The 13,787-nt window shown below is 44.8% G+C and overlaps 3 protein-coding genes across 3 annotated transcripts; 2 read left to right on the top strand and 1 right to left on the bottom strand.

Moving 5' to 3' along the window:
- Window positions 1-5,737: 5,737 nt before the first annotated feature.
- EDB91DRAFT_1250938 (uncharacterized protein) lies at window positions 5,738-7,318 on the top strand (the record flags this gene model as incomplete). Its single annotated transcript, XM_041323291.1, has 5 exons — window positions 5,738-5,848; window positions 5,896-6,541; window positions 6,592-7,172; window positions 7,236-7,247; window positions 7,304-7,318. The coding sequence occupies 5 exons, from the start codon at window positions 5,738-5,740 to the stop codon at window positions 7,316-7,318; spliced, it is 1,365 nt and encodes a 454-aa protein (XP_041174756.1).
- A 107-nt stretch (window positions 7,319-7,425) lies between these two features.
- EDB91DRAFT_1250939 (WD40-repeat-containing domain protein) lies at window positions 7,426-8,958 on the bottom strand (the record flags this gene model as incomplete). Its single annotated transcript, XM_041323292.1, has 9 exons — window positions 7,426-7,614; window positions 7,665-7,754; window positions 7,802-8,072; window positions 8,123-8,182; window positions 8,230-8,344; window positions 8,390-8,522; window positions 8,584-8,765; window positions 8,816-8,903; window positions 8,953-8,958. The coding sequence occupies 9 exons, from the start codon at window positions 8,956-8,958 to the stop codon at window positions 7,426-7,428; spliced, it is 1,134 nt and encodes a 377-aa protein (XP_041174757.1).
- Window positions 8,959-11,369: 2,411 nt separating this feature from the next.
- Window positions 11,370-13,505, top strand: EDB91DRAFT_1084080 (uncharacterized protein; the record flags this gene model as incomplete). Its single annotated transcript, XM_041315713.1, has 12 exons — window positions 11,370-11,420; window positions 11,480-11,611; window positions 11,669-11,782; window positions 11,840-11,959; window positions 12,109-12,147; window positions 12,200-12,250; window positions 12,299-12,443; window positions 12,538-12,588; window positions 12,631-12,761; window positions 12,846-12,981; window positions 13,111-13,403; window positions 13,491-13,505. 12 exons carry the CDS (start codon window positions 11,370-11,372, stop codon window positions 13,503-13,505), a joined length of 1,278 nt encoding a protein of 425 aa, XP_041174758.1.
- Between the last annotated feature and the right edge of the window lie 282 nt (window positions 13,506-13,787).

Below are 13,787 nucleotides of genomic sequence, written 5' to 3' on the forward strand. Positions count from 1 at the left end.
GGGAGCGGTAAAATATTTATTATATATATGGGTGGGCCGAAGGTAGTTGTATATTGCATAGACAGGTAGGCCGACATGGGGGTATATAATATAGACAGGTGGGCCAAGAGAGCAATTTATTAGATATTATATAGATGGGTGGGCTGAGGTAGTTGGATATCACATATACGGGTGGGCCCAGATACATATCATATAGACGTATGGGCCGAGGTGGTAGTATATTATATAGACATATGGGCCGAGGTAGTAGTATATTATATAGACGGGTGGGCTGAGATGGTTGATATCATATCTACAGGCCGGGTAACATCTATCGAGTTCCAGGTAACATCTATCAAGTTCTGGGTAACATCTATTGATGTCCGGGTAACTAATATCAACTTCCAGGTAACTAATATCAACTTCCGGGAATTTCATAAATTGAACAAATCACCAAGTACTGAGTACCAAGTTCCGGGCATCGAGTTCTGGGCATCGAGCACTGAAACATGAAACTAAAATACAACATTTTGTAAATTGAACAAATCACCAAGTACCGAGTTCCGGGCACCGAGTTCCGGGCATCGAGTTCTGGGCATCGAGCACCGAAACACAAAACTAAAATACAACATTTTGTAAATTGAACAAATCACCAAGTACCTAGTACCAAGCTCCGGGCACCGAGTTCCGGGCATTGAGTTCTGGGCATTGAGCACTGAAACACAAAACTAAAATACAACATTTCATAAATTGAACAAATCACCAAGTACCAAGCACCAAGTTCCGGGCACCGAGTGCCAAGTACCGAGTTCTGGGCATTGAGTACTGAGTGCCGAAACCCAGCACTCGGCACTCGGTACTCGATACCCAGAACTTGGTACTCGTGCTGAATATATTGGTAGATCTTAACCTATTGATGTCATGAGACTATGGATAGACTCCCCTAGACAAGGGCTACAACTTTGGTTTTCATCGAAAAAGTTCCCACGGTCTACAATATTGAGTACCGAGCACCGAGCTCTGAATACTCGGTACTTGGTACCTACTTGATACTCAGACCTTGGTACTCAGTATACAATGCTGAATCTCTTGGTACTCAACTGAGCACTGAGTACTGACTACTGAGCATTTAGTATATTGAGTATTGAGTATTGAGTACCGAACATTAAGTACTGAATATTGAGTACCGAGCACCGAGCACTGAATACTCAGTACTCGGTACCTACTCAATACTCAATACTTGGTACTCAGTACTTGATACTCGATGCTCAGTACCTACTCAATACTCAATACTTGGTACTTGGTACTTGATGCTCAATGCTGAATATCTTGGTACTCACCTGAGCACTAAGCACTGAGTACTGACTACCAAGTATTTAGTATTTAGTATCAAGTACCGAGTATTGAGTACCAAGCACCAAGCACTGAATACTTGGCACTCAGTACCTACCTGATACTCAACACTCAGTACTCAGTAATTGGTACCTACTCAATACTCAATACTCAATACTCTGTACTCAGCACTGAGCACTGAGCACTGAGTTCTGACTACCAAGTATTGAGTACTGAGTATCAAGTACTGAGCACTGAGCACTGAATACTTGGTACTCGGTACCTACTTGATACTCAAGTACCTGTATAGTGTACCCTCCCTCAGATACATCATATCACTGGACCAGGACACCTACATGATCCTTCTACAGCAACAAAAATTGATAAATCATGTGTTTCACATTTCTCATGTTTTTGATTGTTCTATCCTTGCATAAATAATCCAATATATTCATATATCATTAGCATAGCATATATACTTGCTTTTCATGACCAGGATCAGCTCAAAATATGCTGTTGCTTTGAGATGGTGTATATACTTGATATTTCTACTGATAAAAGGCCCATATCTCTGAATTATTGAACTTTAATGATCAGACACCTAGAGTATATTTCACATATATTCAGTATGATGGATCTAAAATTACAGAAAGATCCACCAGGAATTGAGAGCTGGGGAAGTGAAACAGATAAGAAATCGAGTGTGGGAAACGTCAAAGCTCAAATGCCCCAAACATCGAAAATGGTCAGTTGGTGTATCCTTGGCTATGGGCAACCAATTCAAACACTTCTATGCCACATCCCTCCCACCAACACTCTACCCTCAGGGCAGTATGCAGTATAGGTTCCTTAGGTAGTCCACCATGTATCCTACACATTTTTAATGAAATCTTCAACCTGTATCATATATAAATGTGACTTTGTGTGAACAGATGTCAATTGTCACTTTTCACACATATATTGTTTTGCTTGTCATTCACTCAATCCTGGATGGATCTTTCTAAGCCTTTAAGGCTATCATTTACCATGTGGGCTTTTGATCAGTAGAAATATCCCCTTTACATCAGATCTCAAATTTCCGGCCTAAATATCACTGATCCTTAGCATAATAAATGTAATAATGACAGTCTATGAGTGACTTGGATAATCTGTGTAAGGGTAGGGTGGTAAAACATATCAAAATGTCACAATTGTAATTTGTCAAGTGTTGTTCCTATGGAAGGATCATGTAGGTGTCCTGGTCTATCTATATGATGTATCTACTACCAATATTCATAGAAATAGACCCCATACCTGGGTGCTTGGTGCTTAGTGCTTGGTGCTCAGTAGTGGGTACTCAGTGTGCTCAGTGCTTAGTTGAGTACCAAGATATTCAGCATTGAGTATCAAGTACTGGGAACTGAGTACCAAGTACCAAGTTTTGAGTATCGAGTAGGTACTGAGTACCGAGTATTCGGTGCTTGGTGCTCGGTATTCAATTTTATAGACCGTGGGAACTTCTTCGATGAAAATCAAAGTTGTAGCCCATGTCAAGGGGAGTCTATCCATAGTCTCATGACATCAATAGGTTAAGATCCTAGTGAGGTATAAGCAAAATACTCGAAAATGAAGGGTTCAAAAGTGTTAAGGTACATATTGAGTAGTGAGTAGGTACCAAGATATTCAGCATCGAGTATCAAGTACTGAGTACCAAGTATTGAGTATTGAGTAGGTACCGAGCATCGAGTATCAAGTACCGAGTCCTGAGTATTCACACCTGAGACACGGCCAAATAAGAGTTTGCGACAGATCCCATTCAAATCGAGGAACAAATTGTTGATATTTAAAAGGATATGGTTTGCCTCAAGATCCATGATCAAAGCTAGGAAATGTCCAGAATCCGTGTTGACCCCAGATTTATAATCAAATGAGGAATACGCAAGCACAAAAAATGCTGAATTTTTCAGTATTGATGTGCCTTATTGGTATATTTATAATCAGATAATAAAAATGATTGGTATGTGTTGACTACACAAATTCAGATACAAATTATAGACGTGCCACATGATCAAATATGTGATAAATTTAAACTATGTATTAGATCGGGCGAGGGAACAGAGTGCGGCTGTGTTGGGCGGTCAGAGGGCGGAAAAATTACGAATATGTACATGAATATGCCTAAGAGTCAGCCTCTGACAACAACCCTAAAAATGTGTGTGTGTCATATGAGTGCCCCGCTAAGGGCTCACTTAGTGGGGCACTTAGCGGGGCACTCATTAAATGAAGTGGGCCGCTTAAGGGGAACTACAAAATACAAGGACATAGAAATGGCCGCTTAAGAGGAACTACAAAAAAATACAAGGTCATAAGGACAACGAAAATACAAGAAGCCATGGACAACAACAGAGTTACCGTTCACTACAAATACCCACTTACATCGTTCATACATTCAAGTTTGTTCTACAAGATTTCCGCGCAAGATAAACGATGGCAAAGCAACGGCTGAAGATAGGGGTGTGTTGAATATCGTGATTTGATGCTTACATCGAGTTTACTTTTGGAGGGAATAGAACGACGAGGACCTCGCCAGGAGCATCTTCAAATTAACATTGGAAGACAGGACTGAAGACGGGCGGGTTGAGAGCCGACACACGCCGAATGATATCTCTAGGGTTGCAAGGGAGCGTTCAGCGGAAATACACGAAGACGCATCAGATGATTACCGCAAGCTTTTCCTCCTCGACATCAATATGCATGCTCATCTTCGAACTGTAACTGACGCTGTAAATCACCTTCACTCGGCTGATGAGCAACAAGTACTGGCGATGCTTACCGGAGAGTATGAAACAATGTCTAATATGCAGGAAGAAGTTAGACGCATGCAAGTTAATGGCGATACTTGTAATGAGGAGTTTTGGCACGCGATTCTTGGAACTGTGGAGGAGATGAGAGATGCGGTGAAGAGCATCATGGACGTCATCACTCGTAGAGCAATCAATGATGATTTGAATAGTGCAGAAATCGTCGACACGGGTGAGACATAGTCGTTAAGCAGGAATTCCTACACTACTGAATCACAAATAGGTCCCTGGTTCAAACAAAAATACCACAATGCCAATCCCACCATACTCCTCACCATGCTCATTGCCATAATCTTGAATGTCTTCGGACATGTTACTCGTCCATGGTGCAATGCAGTCCTCGGCCTTTTGAATCTCCTCCTCGAGACTACACTCGGAAAGTTGACCTGTCCCACCATCCCCTCCGACATCCGTACGATCCGTAAAAAAATTGATTTGGACCCGATTACTCGAATATTTGCCACTTGTACAAGATGTTCCTGCACATACCCACCCATGCCTACAAGAAAAAAATCACCGTACCCCGAACGCTGCACTTATCAGAAGTACCGAGGTAGCAAGCCATGTGGTCAGTTGATGGTCAAATGTAGGAAGGGCGAAGGCGGAAAAACATGGATGCCGGTGCGCCTGTATGTTGTTCAAGACTTCAATGCATTCCTTGCCGGAATGTTAAGTCAGCCTGGTATAGAAGAAGCCATGGACCGTGGAACGATGATGAACGAGAAGTATTGCATGTGGGATATTAAGGATGGCACTGCGATGCAGGAGATCTCTGGCACTGACGGAAAACCATTCATGGATGGGCTGAAGAGACAGGACCTCAGATTAGCATGGAGTCTTTCGGTGGACTGGTTTAACCCTCATGGAAATAAGACCTCTGGCAAGAAAAAATCGGTCGGGTCAATCGTGATGGGACTACTGAACCTGCCGCCCAGTCTCCAATACAAACCAGAAAATATGTACTTGGTCAGCGTTATCCCTGGACCCAGAGAACCAGCTCTCGATGAAATAAATCATTTTCTTCGACCTGTAGTTGACTTTTTCGTACCGTCATGGAAAGACGGGACGAAATTCACGAGGACATCTCAACATGCCGAAGGGAGACTTTCGAGGTCTGTCATTGCAGTGGCAATCAATGATTTACCAGCTGCTCGCAAACTCGCAGGACGTGCGGGGCCCACTGCAAATCAAATGTGTGGACTTTGCTGGCAGACAAAGTCAGAGATTGGAAACTTTGACTACGATACATGGAGACGATGTACGTGCAGGGAACATAGGGCAGCTGCAGAAGAATGGAAAAGTGCAGAGACGAAGTCAGAACGCGACAAAGTATTCAAACGACACGGAGTGAGGTGGTCCGAGCTTCTACAACTGCCTTACTGGGATCCAGTAAGATTCGTTGTTGTAGATGGCATGCACAACCTCTTCCTCGGGTTGGTGCAACATCATTTCAGAGAGTTGATTACCATAGACAAACAGGCGAGCAAGACAATCAGGGTGATCAGGAAGCCAGATAAAGATCTTTGGATCTAGAGGAATTAGATAGGGGCAGAACATTCTTGCAATCGAACCCCACCATCTCCACAATGACCCGCTTACGGGTGCCTGTCCTAGAAGCTCTGATCCAAGAGGCAGGGGTAATATTGTCGGACGGTGGTAAACGCAGCACGAAACTGAAGATGGCCGAAGCTTTGCTGGTGCGCTGCCCATTTCATTGTCATTATCCCCATTGACAACTTGATAGGCCGAACCCATTCACTGTGCCCCAATGAACGAGGAGGATCGGATGCAAATAGATGATGGTGCATTCATCACGGAGGAATTAGTAAAGCAGTGTGCAGCCGAAGTAGAAGGGAAAAACGACCAGAAAGGCATATCTGGCGAAGTCCTCACAGACGTAGAGATCAACCAAATTCAGGCAGAACTGCGCAGCATCGAGCGACCTTCGTGGCACCACGGACCACCGAAGAACCTGGGGGAAGCAGACCACGGTAAGCTCAAGGCAGAGCAATGGCGGTCTGCAATCGAATTCGACTTACCAGTGACTCTCGCAAAACTCTGGGGGACGGATCATACGAAGCCTGGTGATGAAAATGGAAAACAGAGGCAGAAGTTAGCTCATAGCACAATGCTGCTGGCGATGGCAATCCGATGGGGAACATCACATGTAACATCGGCGCACCATGCTCAGCAATACGCTATATACATGAAGGCGTACCTAGAGTGCATCCGAGACATTTTTCCAAGCCATTCTTTCCGCCCTAACCACCACGCCTGTCTCCACCTTCATGAGTTTCTTCTAAGATACGGACCTATGCACAGCTGGTGGATGTTTCCCTTTGAGAGGATCATCGGAGGCCTGCAGAAAACCAATACGAACTACAAGATTGGTGAGCACGAATGGAAAAACGGGGGAAACATATTGAATAGTGTTCTTCAGGGGAGCTAGAAAAAACTATGTTAGAGTCATTCTGTGCAGCTGCACGCGTCAAGGCAATGCTTCAAGAACCTGGCGCACCTGATGTTCTCAACAAAGCAGCTGACATCCTGCAGCGATGCTGCGCTCCATTCGCAGAAGGAGAATTTCGTACAGACACTGGTATCCTGCACGCAGCAATAGAACCAATTCCATATGTCTCGCATGTCGAAGCAAATATCATCAAGACCCCTATTTCAGCGGTCGTCCGACACACATGGGAAAAGGCAAGGACTCAACTGCATGGAAACGACCACATCATCACCGAGTATAAATGGCTGAACATAGCAGGATTGCAATATTGCAGCCGCAACTATTCACAGGCGGATAGTTGTGTGTTCTTCAAGAACACATCAGCTAAATTTGTACCAGGTGTTATTGAACACATGTTTTCTGTGGAGGAGGATGACGAGCGGGTTTACTACATCACGGTCAGATGTTACTTACCTGTAGCTGCGGGGTACAAAGACCCCTTTCTAGGCTACAGCGACTTCGGTGCACAGATATGGAGCTGCACTTTTAACAGCCAGCTTGATATTGTACCGGTATGTAGGAGTAAAATTTGCCACGCTATTTCGATGCCTTGGGGAACTGAATTGGTCCTAAAGGCAATGAACAGGGTGAATTCTCTGCAATTATAGAAGTCTTACTCCAGTACTAACCTCCTACCCTGTAGGACTTTGGTGCATGACTGGTTGTCATCAGAGGTGGCAGATTGCGCTGGTTTAGGGATAGTGTAAAGGATTGTAAATGATTGTAGACCTGATAGTACATATTGTAAATGTCGAGTGTATACGTTTACGAAGCCCCAATGACACGTGTCACACTGCCTTGAAGTAATAGGAAAAGTTCTGATAATGTGCCTGACTGGAGAGCGTGCATTACCATGTTCACAACCACACAGATAATGGCAAACCAAAGCAGCTGGGAGGTAGTTGAAGATCTCGTTGAGGGTGAGGTATGCGTCTCATTGTCCTCCGTCGAGGTCTATAGTAAGTTATGAGATATCACCTCAATAAATATTGAACATCATGTACCAATTCACCCTCCGCCCACACCTTCACGCTACTGTGTCCATTAAAGCAGCTGCTGGTAACAACGGTGCACCCAGTGCGCCCTTCGTGTGACTACCCCATGTTAGAGAGAGAGAAATACATGCTAGAACTGTACTTACCGCTACAGGTATAATCTGATCGCCCTGATTGCCGTGCTCCAACTGACCTCGGTATACACCAGTACTATAATGAAATATGCAAGCAAAACCATCATCCCCCCTGATGAAAATGAGCCCTGCTTGTCGAGCAACGGATATTTGCAAAGGCACATTGCGCAGGATCACATGGCTGTAAGACTGGACGCGTTGGAGGGTAGGCACAGAATATTTGTCTACCCCGTCTTTAAGATTGCTTACAAGGAGGAAATTGCCCTCCAGGATGGTATTCCCACTACATCGTAAGAGTCAATGATGTGTGCACGGAGTGCACGCCCAACTTACATCCTTCCCTGGACTTTCTTGCGCCATTTTAAATCCCAGGGTTCAATGGAATAGCAGAAACTAGAGTCACGGTCAGAATAAAATCAAAATTGTTGCGGTACACGTACATTTCACCGCTTTCCAGAAACGATACTAGTAGCGAAGCACCGTTGTCATAGAAGTGTACCGTGCGCGCCACGTACGGCTGCTTCTCGAGCTTCGAGGTGATGGAAATGAGGGTTTCTAACACAAAGTCAATACAGCACAAGTACTGATTTGACAACGTACTGTCTGGTGTGAAGTTCCAAACGTGGGGCCGACCATCACCAGCACTCGCCAGTCGATGATGGACGGGATCCCAAGCAAGCAACTCTACCAGACCCGAGTGACCGATGGTAGTACTGCAAAATTCGAAAAGTGCCTAACAAGATGGAGCATTATCAGTGACCTAAAGACGCTACTACCATTACCATCACACCTACATCATCGATTCTTTCATAGATTTGGACATTGCCATCCGATGCCCCGAATGCAAAGGTCGTCTCTCCACGATCGCCCATATCAATCCAAGTGATTGCACTAATATATCCTGCAGCTGGTGAAATGATTTCTTGAATCATTTCACCGGATGTCAGGTTCCATACCACAACTCTACTATCATTGCCTGTCTCAGCTGTGAGCATGAGCGAGCAAAGAAATCGGATGTTTAAATACCTCCAGTAAGGAGCAATGCTCCATGCATACTCACAGCCAATACATTGACTGCCTTGGTGTGGCGAGTAAGAGTAAATTTGTTGGCAAACTAAATTGGCGTCAGCGAACATAGAGCTCCACTGGACTTTACCACTTACATCCATGATTGACTTTGAGATACCTGCAAAAAGCCGTCCGTATTTAACCTGGTAGAATTGGCATTGAGATAAATTTGTTGACAAAAGACTTGCAAGAAAAGCACCGGAATACAACACTGACAATTGTACGCATGGAAAAGGCAAAATACTTGTATGAAAAGCACCAGAATGCAACGCCGACAATCGATCAATTGGATGGATGGAGAAATGGACGGATGAAGACACGAAGACAAGCAATGGAGACAAAGCGGAGGTGTGTGCATCGATGAGGTATGGTTACCATATTGAATAAGATCAAGTGTAACCTCTATTGTGATTGCGAAATGAAGAGAATCGGGCATACTTTAAATTCACAAAATCAGTCGATTGCATCACAAGTCATGGCATCCAAATTACCTTCTCGCAGGATCAGCACTATCAAAACACGATTCAATCCGTATGGCAGACCGTCAGCACACACGCTGAGGGGAAATTTGCAGGCGTACGAGATACAGGAACTGCAATGGGGAATAAATGCCTCGTTGATGTCCTATGAGCGTGAACTTCAGTGAAGCTCAGACGACGTGAGTGCAGCACTTACGTATAATTGGGTATTGAACATTTTCAGGACGTGTATATGGGATGCGCTATGGATCTTGACCTGCCCATCAGTGCAGGTAATGGGACATACGGTTGCGCGGACACCTTTATGGCAGATGACGAAGTAATTAGTTTCACTCGTCACCAACAAAAGCCAAAACTTACTTTATTTCAAAGGTTGGACCCTTCGCCATTGTTCCGGTAACTTATCACTCCAGTTACCAGACGCCCAAGAAAAGAAACCTTATACACGGCCTGCACAAAGGCATGAACAAGTACATGGACCGTCACTGTAAAAGGAAGCATCCTGTTACTGAACGGTTATGGGAGCGCATGTACATAGCGCTCCACACTGCAATGGTGGGCGTTGATGTCGAGGACATTGTGCTGCCTGAAGTGCGTTATAACAGAGAACAGACCACTGAGGTGGAAAAACAAATCATAATGCAGACCATTCATTCTACGCCGATCAGTGTGAATGACACTGCCATAGGAGCTTTCAACGGACTATCTTATCTCACCTGCTATAGCACAACGAATTTTGGATGGAGTCGAAAATTTCATCCCTAATGTGAAATGTGGGTTGCAGTCCCTCGGGGCTGCGCTAAGCACCAAACTATCAGCTCCAGTGCGTGACCAACTTACAGGTAAGTTAACATACCTTCTGCACACTTTTCAAGTCCCTTCTGACGAAGATTAGGATATCCCGCCACAATGCCAGGGGACTTTGCAGAAAGTTGATAGAAATATTGAACGAATGTAAAATTAGTGGCCCATATTGTAAACTCGAACTCACTATATTGAGCGATGGGGCACAGGTACCATCACATTTTGCTGAGTGTTAATGCGTTGGAAATTGATTTTAAGCATGTTTGTCTTTATCTTTGGGGCACACACGCCTAAATCTACCACATGTACATCATATTGTAAGTATAAACGAATTACCACACGCAAAGGAACGTGAAAGCAAGAGGCAAGAATTGAAGAAGATTTTGAACTTTAGTAGTGAACGGGGACAAATGAGACTCTGACGGAAATACCCGAAAGTGGCTGAGTGGGTACTGGCAATGAACAGGGACAAATGAGACTCCGATGGGAATACCTGAAAGTGGCTTAGTGGGTATAGACGAGTTAGACAGATTACCAACCTCGGCGTTCGCCAGCGGAGTCTGATTATCCCACTCACTACATAAGGTTCCAAACCTTCAATATAGCGGCTTCTCTTCTCCCATCTGTCTACATCACTTGATTAGATTTGTATAGGCTTTTCGTCATTGTGTTATAGTGTAGATTAGAAGATTTTGCATTGGCTTTTGCGTGTAGTATAGTCTAGACTTCTCATTGTTATTTTGAATCGGGTTTTGCGTTGGTATCGCAACATAGTCTAGACTTCTCATTGTTATCGTGTTATAGTGTAGTCTAGACTTGTGATTTCAGATTTTGCGCTATCTAGACTTAGACTTACTATAGACTCTTGATAATTTGATTGGACTGTTGCTGAACGGTGACACAGGTGACACAGAGTTATGTTGCGCTGGATACGAGGTACATTGACTGTAAGTCAGCTCTACCCTACGAAGAAAAGCCAAACAACCCACTCATGCTATTGTTGGTAGTGTTGAGGCCGAATCGGGTTCATGCTCGGGATGGACCATTGTTCTATTCTTCGAAGTGGTTTAATCTCTATCTCCCCTATCGTGAGGTTGATACCTCATTTCACTTGAGTTGTCCATTCCTATTGGCATGTAGACAGGTTTATTGTTGGCAAAAATCCGCCGGAGTTTGAGATACGTGTATAAATATGTCGGGTGTCTTCTGCTATGCCCCATCCTACAGTCATGGGCTTCACACAAACTTCTACTCGCCCCTATTTGATGGGCGACCTCACTGTGAGTCTTTCCTTATATCAGTCTTCTTCTCCTGATGTTTAAGTTCAATCTTGTGGCAGGCAGACTCTCGACCTCAAATGCTTCAAGAGCGTTCGAAACGCAAATCAGACTTAGATACACCGGATGAATCACTCCCTCCCAGATTCAAGCGGCGTACCCTCGCCCGATCCTATGCGATATCTGACCTCGCAGTGAGTCTTGTCTTATATCAGTCAGTCTTCTGATGTTTAGGCTTAATTTTGTTACAGGCAGACTCCCAACCTCCGAAACGCAAACCAGACTCAGATTCACCAGATGATTCCCTCCCTCCCAGTTTCAAGCGGTGTACCCTTACCCGATCCTATGTGATTTCTGACCTCGCAGTAAGTCTTTCCTTATTTCAGTCTTCTGCCGACGTTTTAAGTTTAATTTCGTTACAGGCAGACTCCCGACCTAAATTGCTTCAAAGCTCAAAACGCAAACCAGACTCAGATTCACCAGATGATTCCTTCCCTCCCAGTTTCAAGCAGCGTACCCTCGCCCGTTCGATTGACATCACCGTGAGTCTTGCCTTCCCATATCAGTCTTCTGCCGACTTTTAAGTTGAATTTCGTTACAGGGAGACTCCCGACCTAAATTGCTTCAAGAGTGTTTGAAACACAAATCAGGCTTAGGCGCATGAGATGTTATTCCCTCTTCCAGTTTCAAGTGTACTGTCACCCGCCCCAGTGCGATTTCTAACCACGCAGTAAGTCTTTCCTTACATCAGTCTTCCACCCATGCTTTATCTTCGTCATCAGGTTCAGACAAGACCTGCAGTGTACTACAGTGCAGACCCTGTCCCCCTGCACGTAAGCCAGCCCTATCGCTGCCCTTTTTTTCTATTGACCCTGCCTTAGGTCTCCCTTCCAGCTGACTTCGCTGGATGCGGCACACCGACTTCATGTTGGCCCTTTCCAAATGAGCTGATATTGATGATCTTCGAACAACTGCCTGTTATATTTTCATTCCATGGGCCTCCACGTCGAGCAGATGTGGCTGCGAGTCAATGCCCAAGGCTGCGTGGCCCTCCCATTGTATGCTCGGACGGCTTTCTTCTGTGTTCCTCGGTTTCTGCAATGTGATTTCCTTGATATAGGTGACCGTAACTTGACAGCCCTCAAGGTCTTCTTGGAGGCGTTGAGAGGTAGTAAGCCAATCTCATCGGTTATATGCTTTGACGCACCCCCAGGAGTCGATCTGGCGTCTCTTTTCCACCTCATCAAGGACCTTGGTTGCTCTAGTTTTCGATATTCAAGCATCCAAGCAGAGTACCCTTGTACAATGGTAGCCAATCTTGTTCCCCAATCAGACCCAGGCGAAGTGTGTAATCTCCGGAGATTATCAGTAGACTCGCCCACTTTTTTCTCCGCAAATGTTGCCCAGCTCACCCTCGCAACCTTACAGAATTCCCCAATCACCGATCTCTCACTCACCCATGTAGCCTTGAGTGGCATCCAGTGGGCCACACTGCTGCAAAACGTTCACCTTCCGCTACTTCATATGTTGAGCGTCGACGTAGAGTGTCCCACCGCTGCTCTAGGTGATTTTCTGGTGCGGCATCTGAATATTGGCCAAGTCTGGATTCTGCCGGGACATACTCCTTCACTGCTTCCCAATGATTCCTCGCATCAGATGCATGACATCCCTGATTGCTGCCTACAAAACTTAGGCGTTCTTGGTGGTCCACCTTGGTACCTTCTTGCCCTCCTAGAAAAAGTTCATCCAGCGCACTCCATCCGACACCTGAGCGTACGGTTTGAGGAAGATTCGACCACGTTCAATCCTAATTACTTGTCCGCCATTCTGGACATTACTCGACACTTTACCGTCATCCAGGAGCTGCAGTTAAACTTCTATGGTGTTGCTCATCCCTCCGACCACTTTGACGTCCTGGTTGATGAATGCCGCACTGTGCCTGTAAAAAATCTAGCGATTTCTACGCATTGCGGAGATGATATCTTTGTGAGTTCCCCTTGATACCAAGCATCATTAGTACTAACTGTTGTGCAAGCTTCACTGTCGTCCTTGGCTTGACACCGCCTTCCACAGGCTGCAAAATGTTGAGCTTCAGACTCGAAACACTGCTCTATCTGAGAAGTTGAAAACGACCTTTTGTTGTCCGGACATCTTTACATTGAAGATCTGCGGTCATTGATTGTCATATTGCAATACACTACTGTAGTTATATTACAATACATCTCCTCTTCATGTATCCTCCTCTTTATTTAGTGGACTCGAATTTTCAATAGATGTGTCTTCCCATGTATATTTTCTTTTATTGTTGGCCTTTTCCTTTGCTCATTGTTCTTTCCAACGCCTGCCATTTATGGTAAATCATGGTGGTAT

This window comes from Suillus paluster, assembly GCF_016628075.1.
Source record: "Suillus paluster strain FC165 chromosome Unknown EDB91scaffold_48, whole genome shotgun sequence".
Taxonomy (NCBI): Eukaryota; Fungi; Basidiomycota; class Agaricomycetes; order Boletales; family Suillaceae; genus Suillus; species Suillus paluster.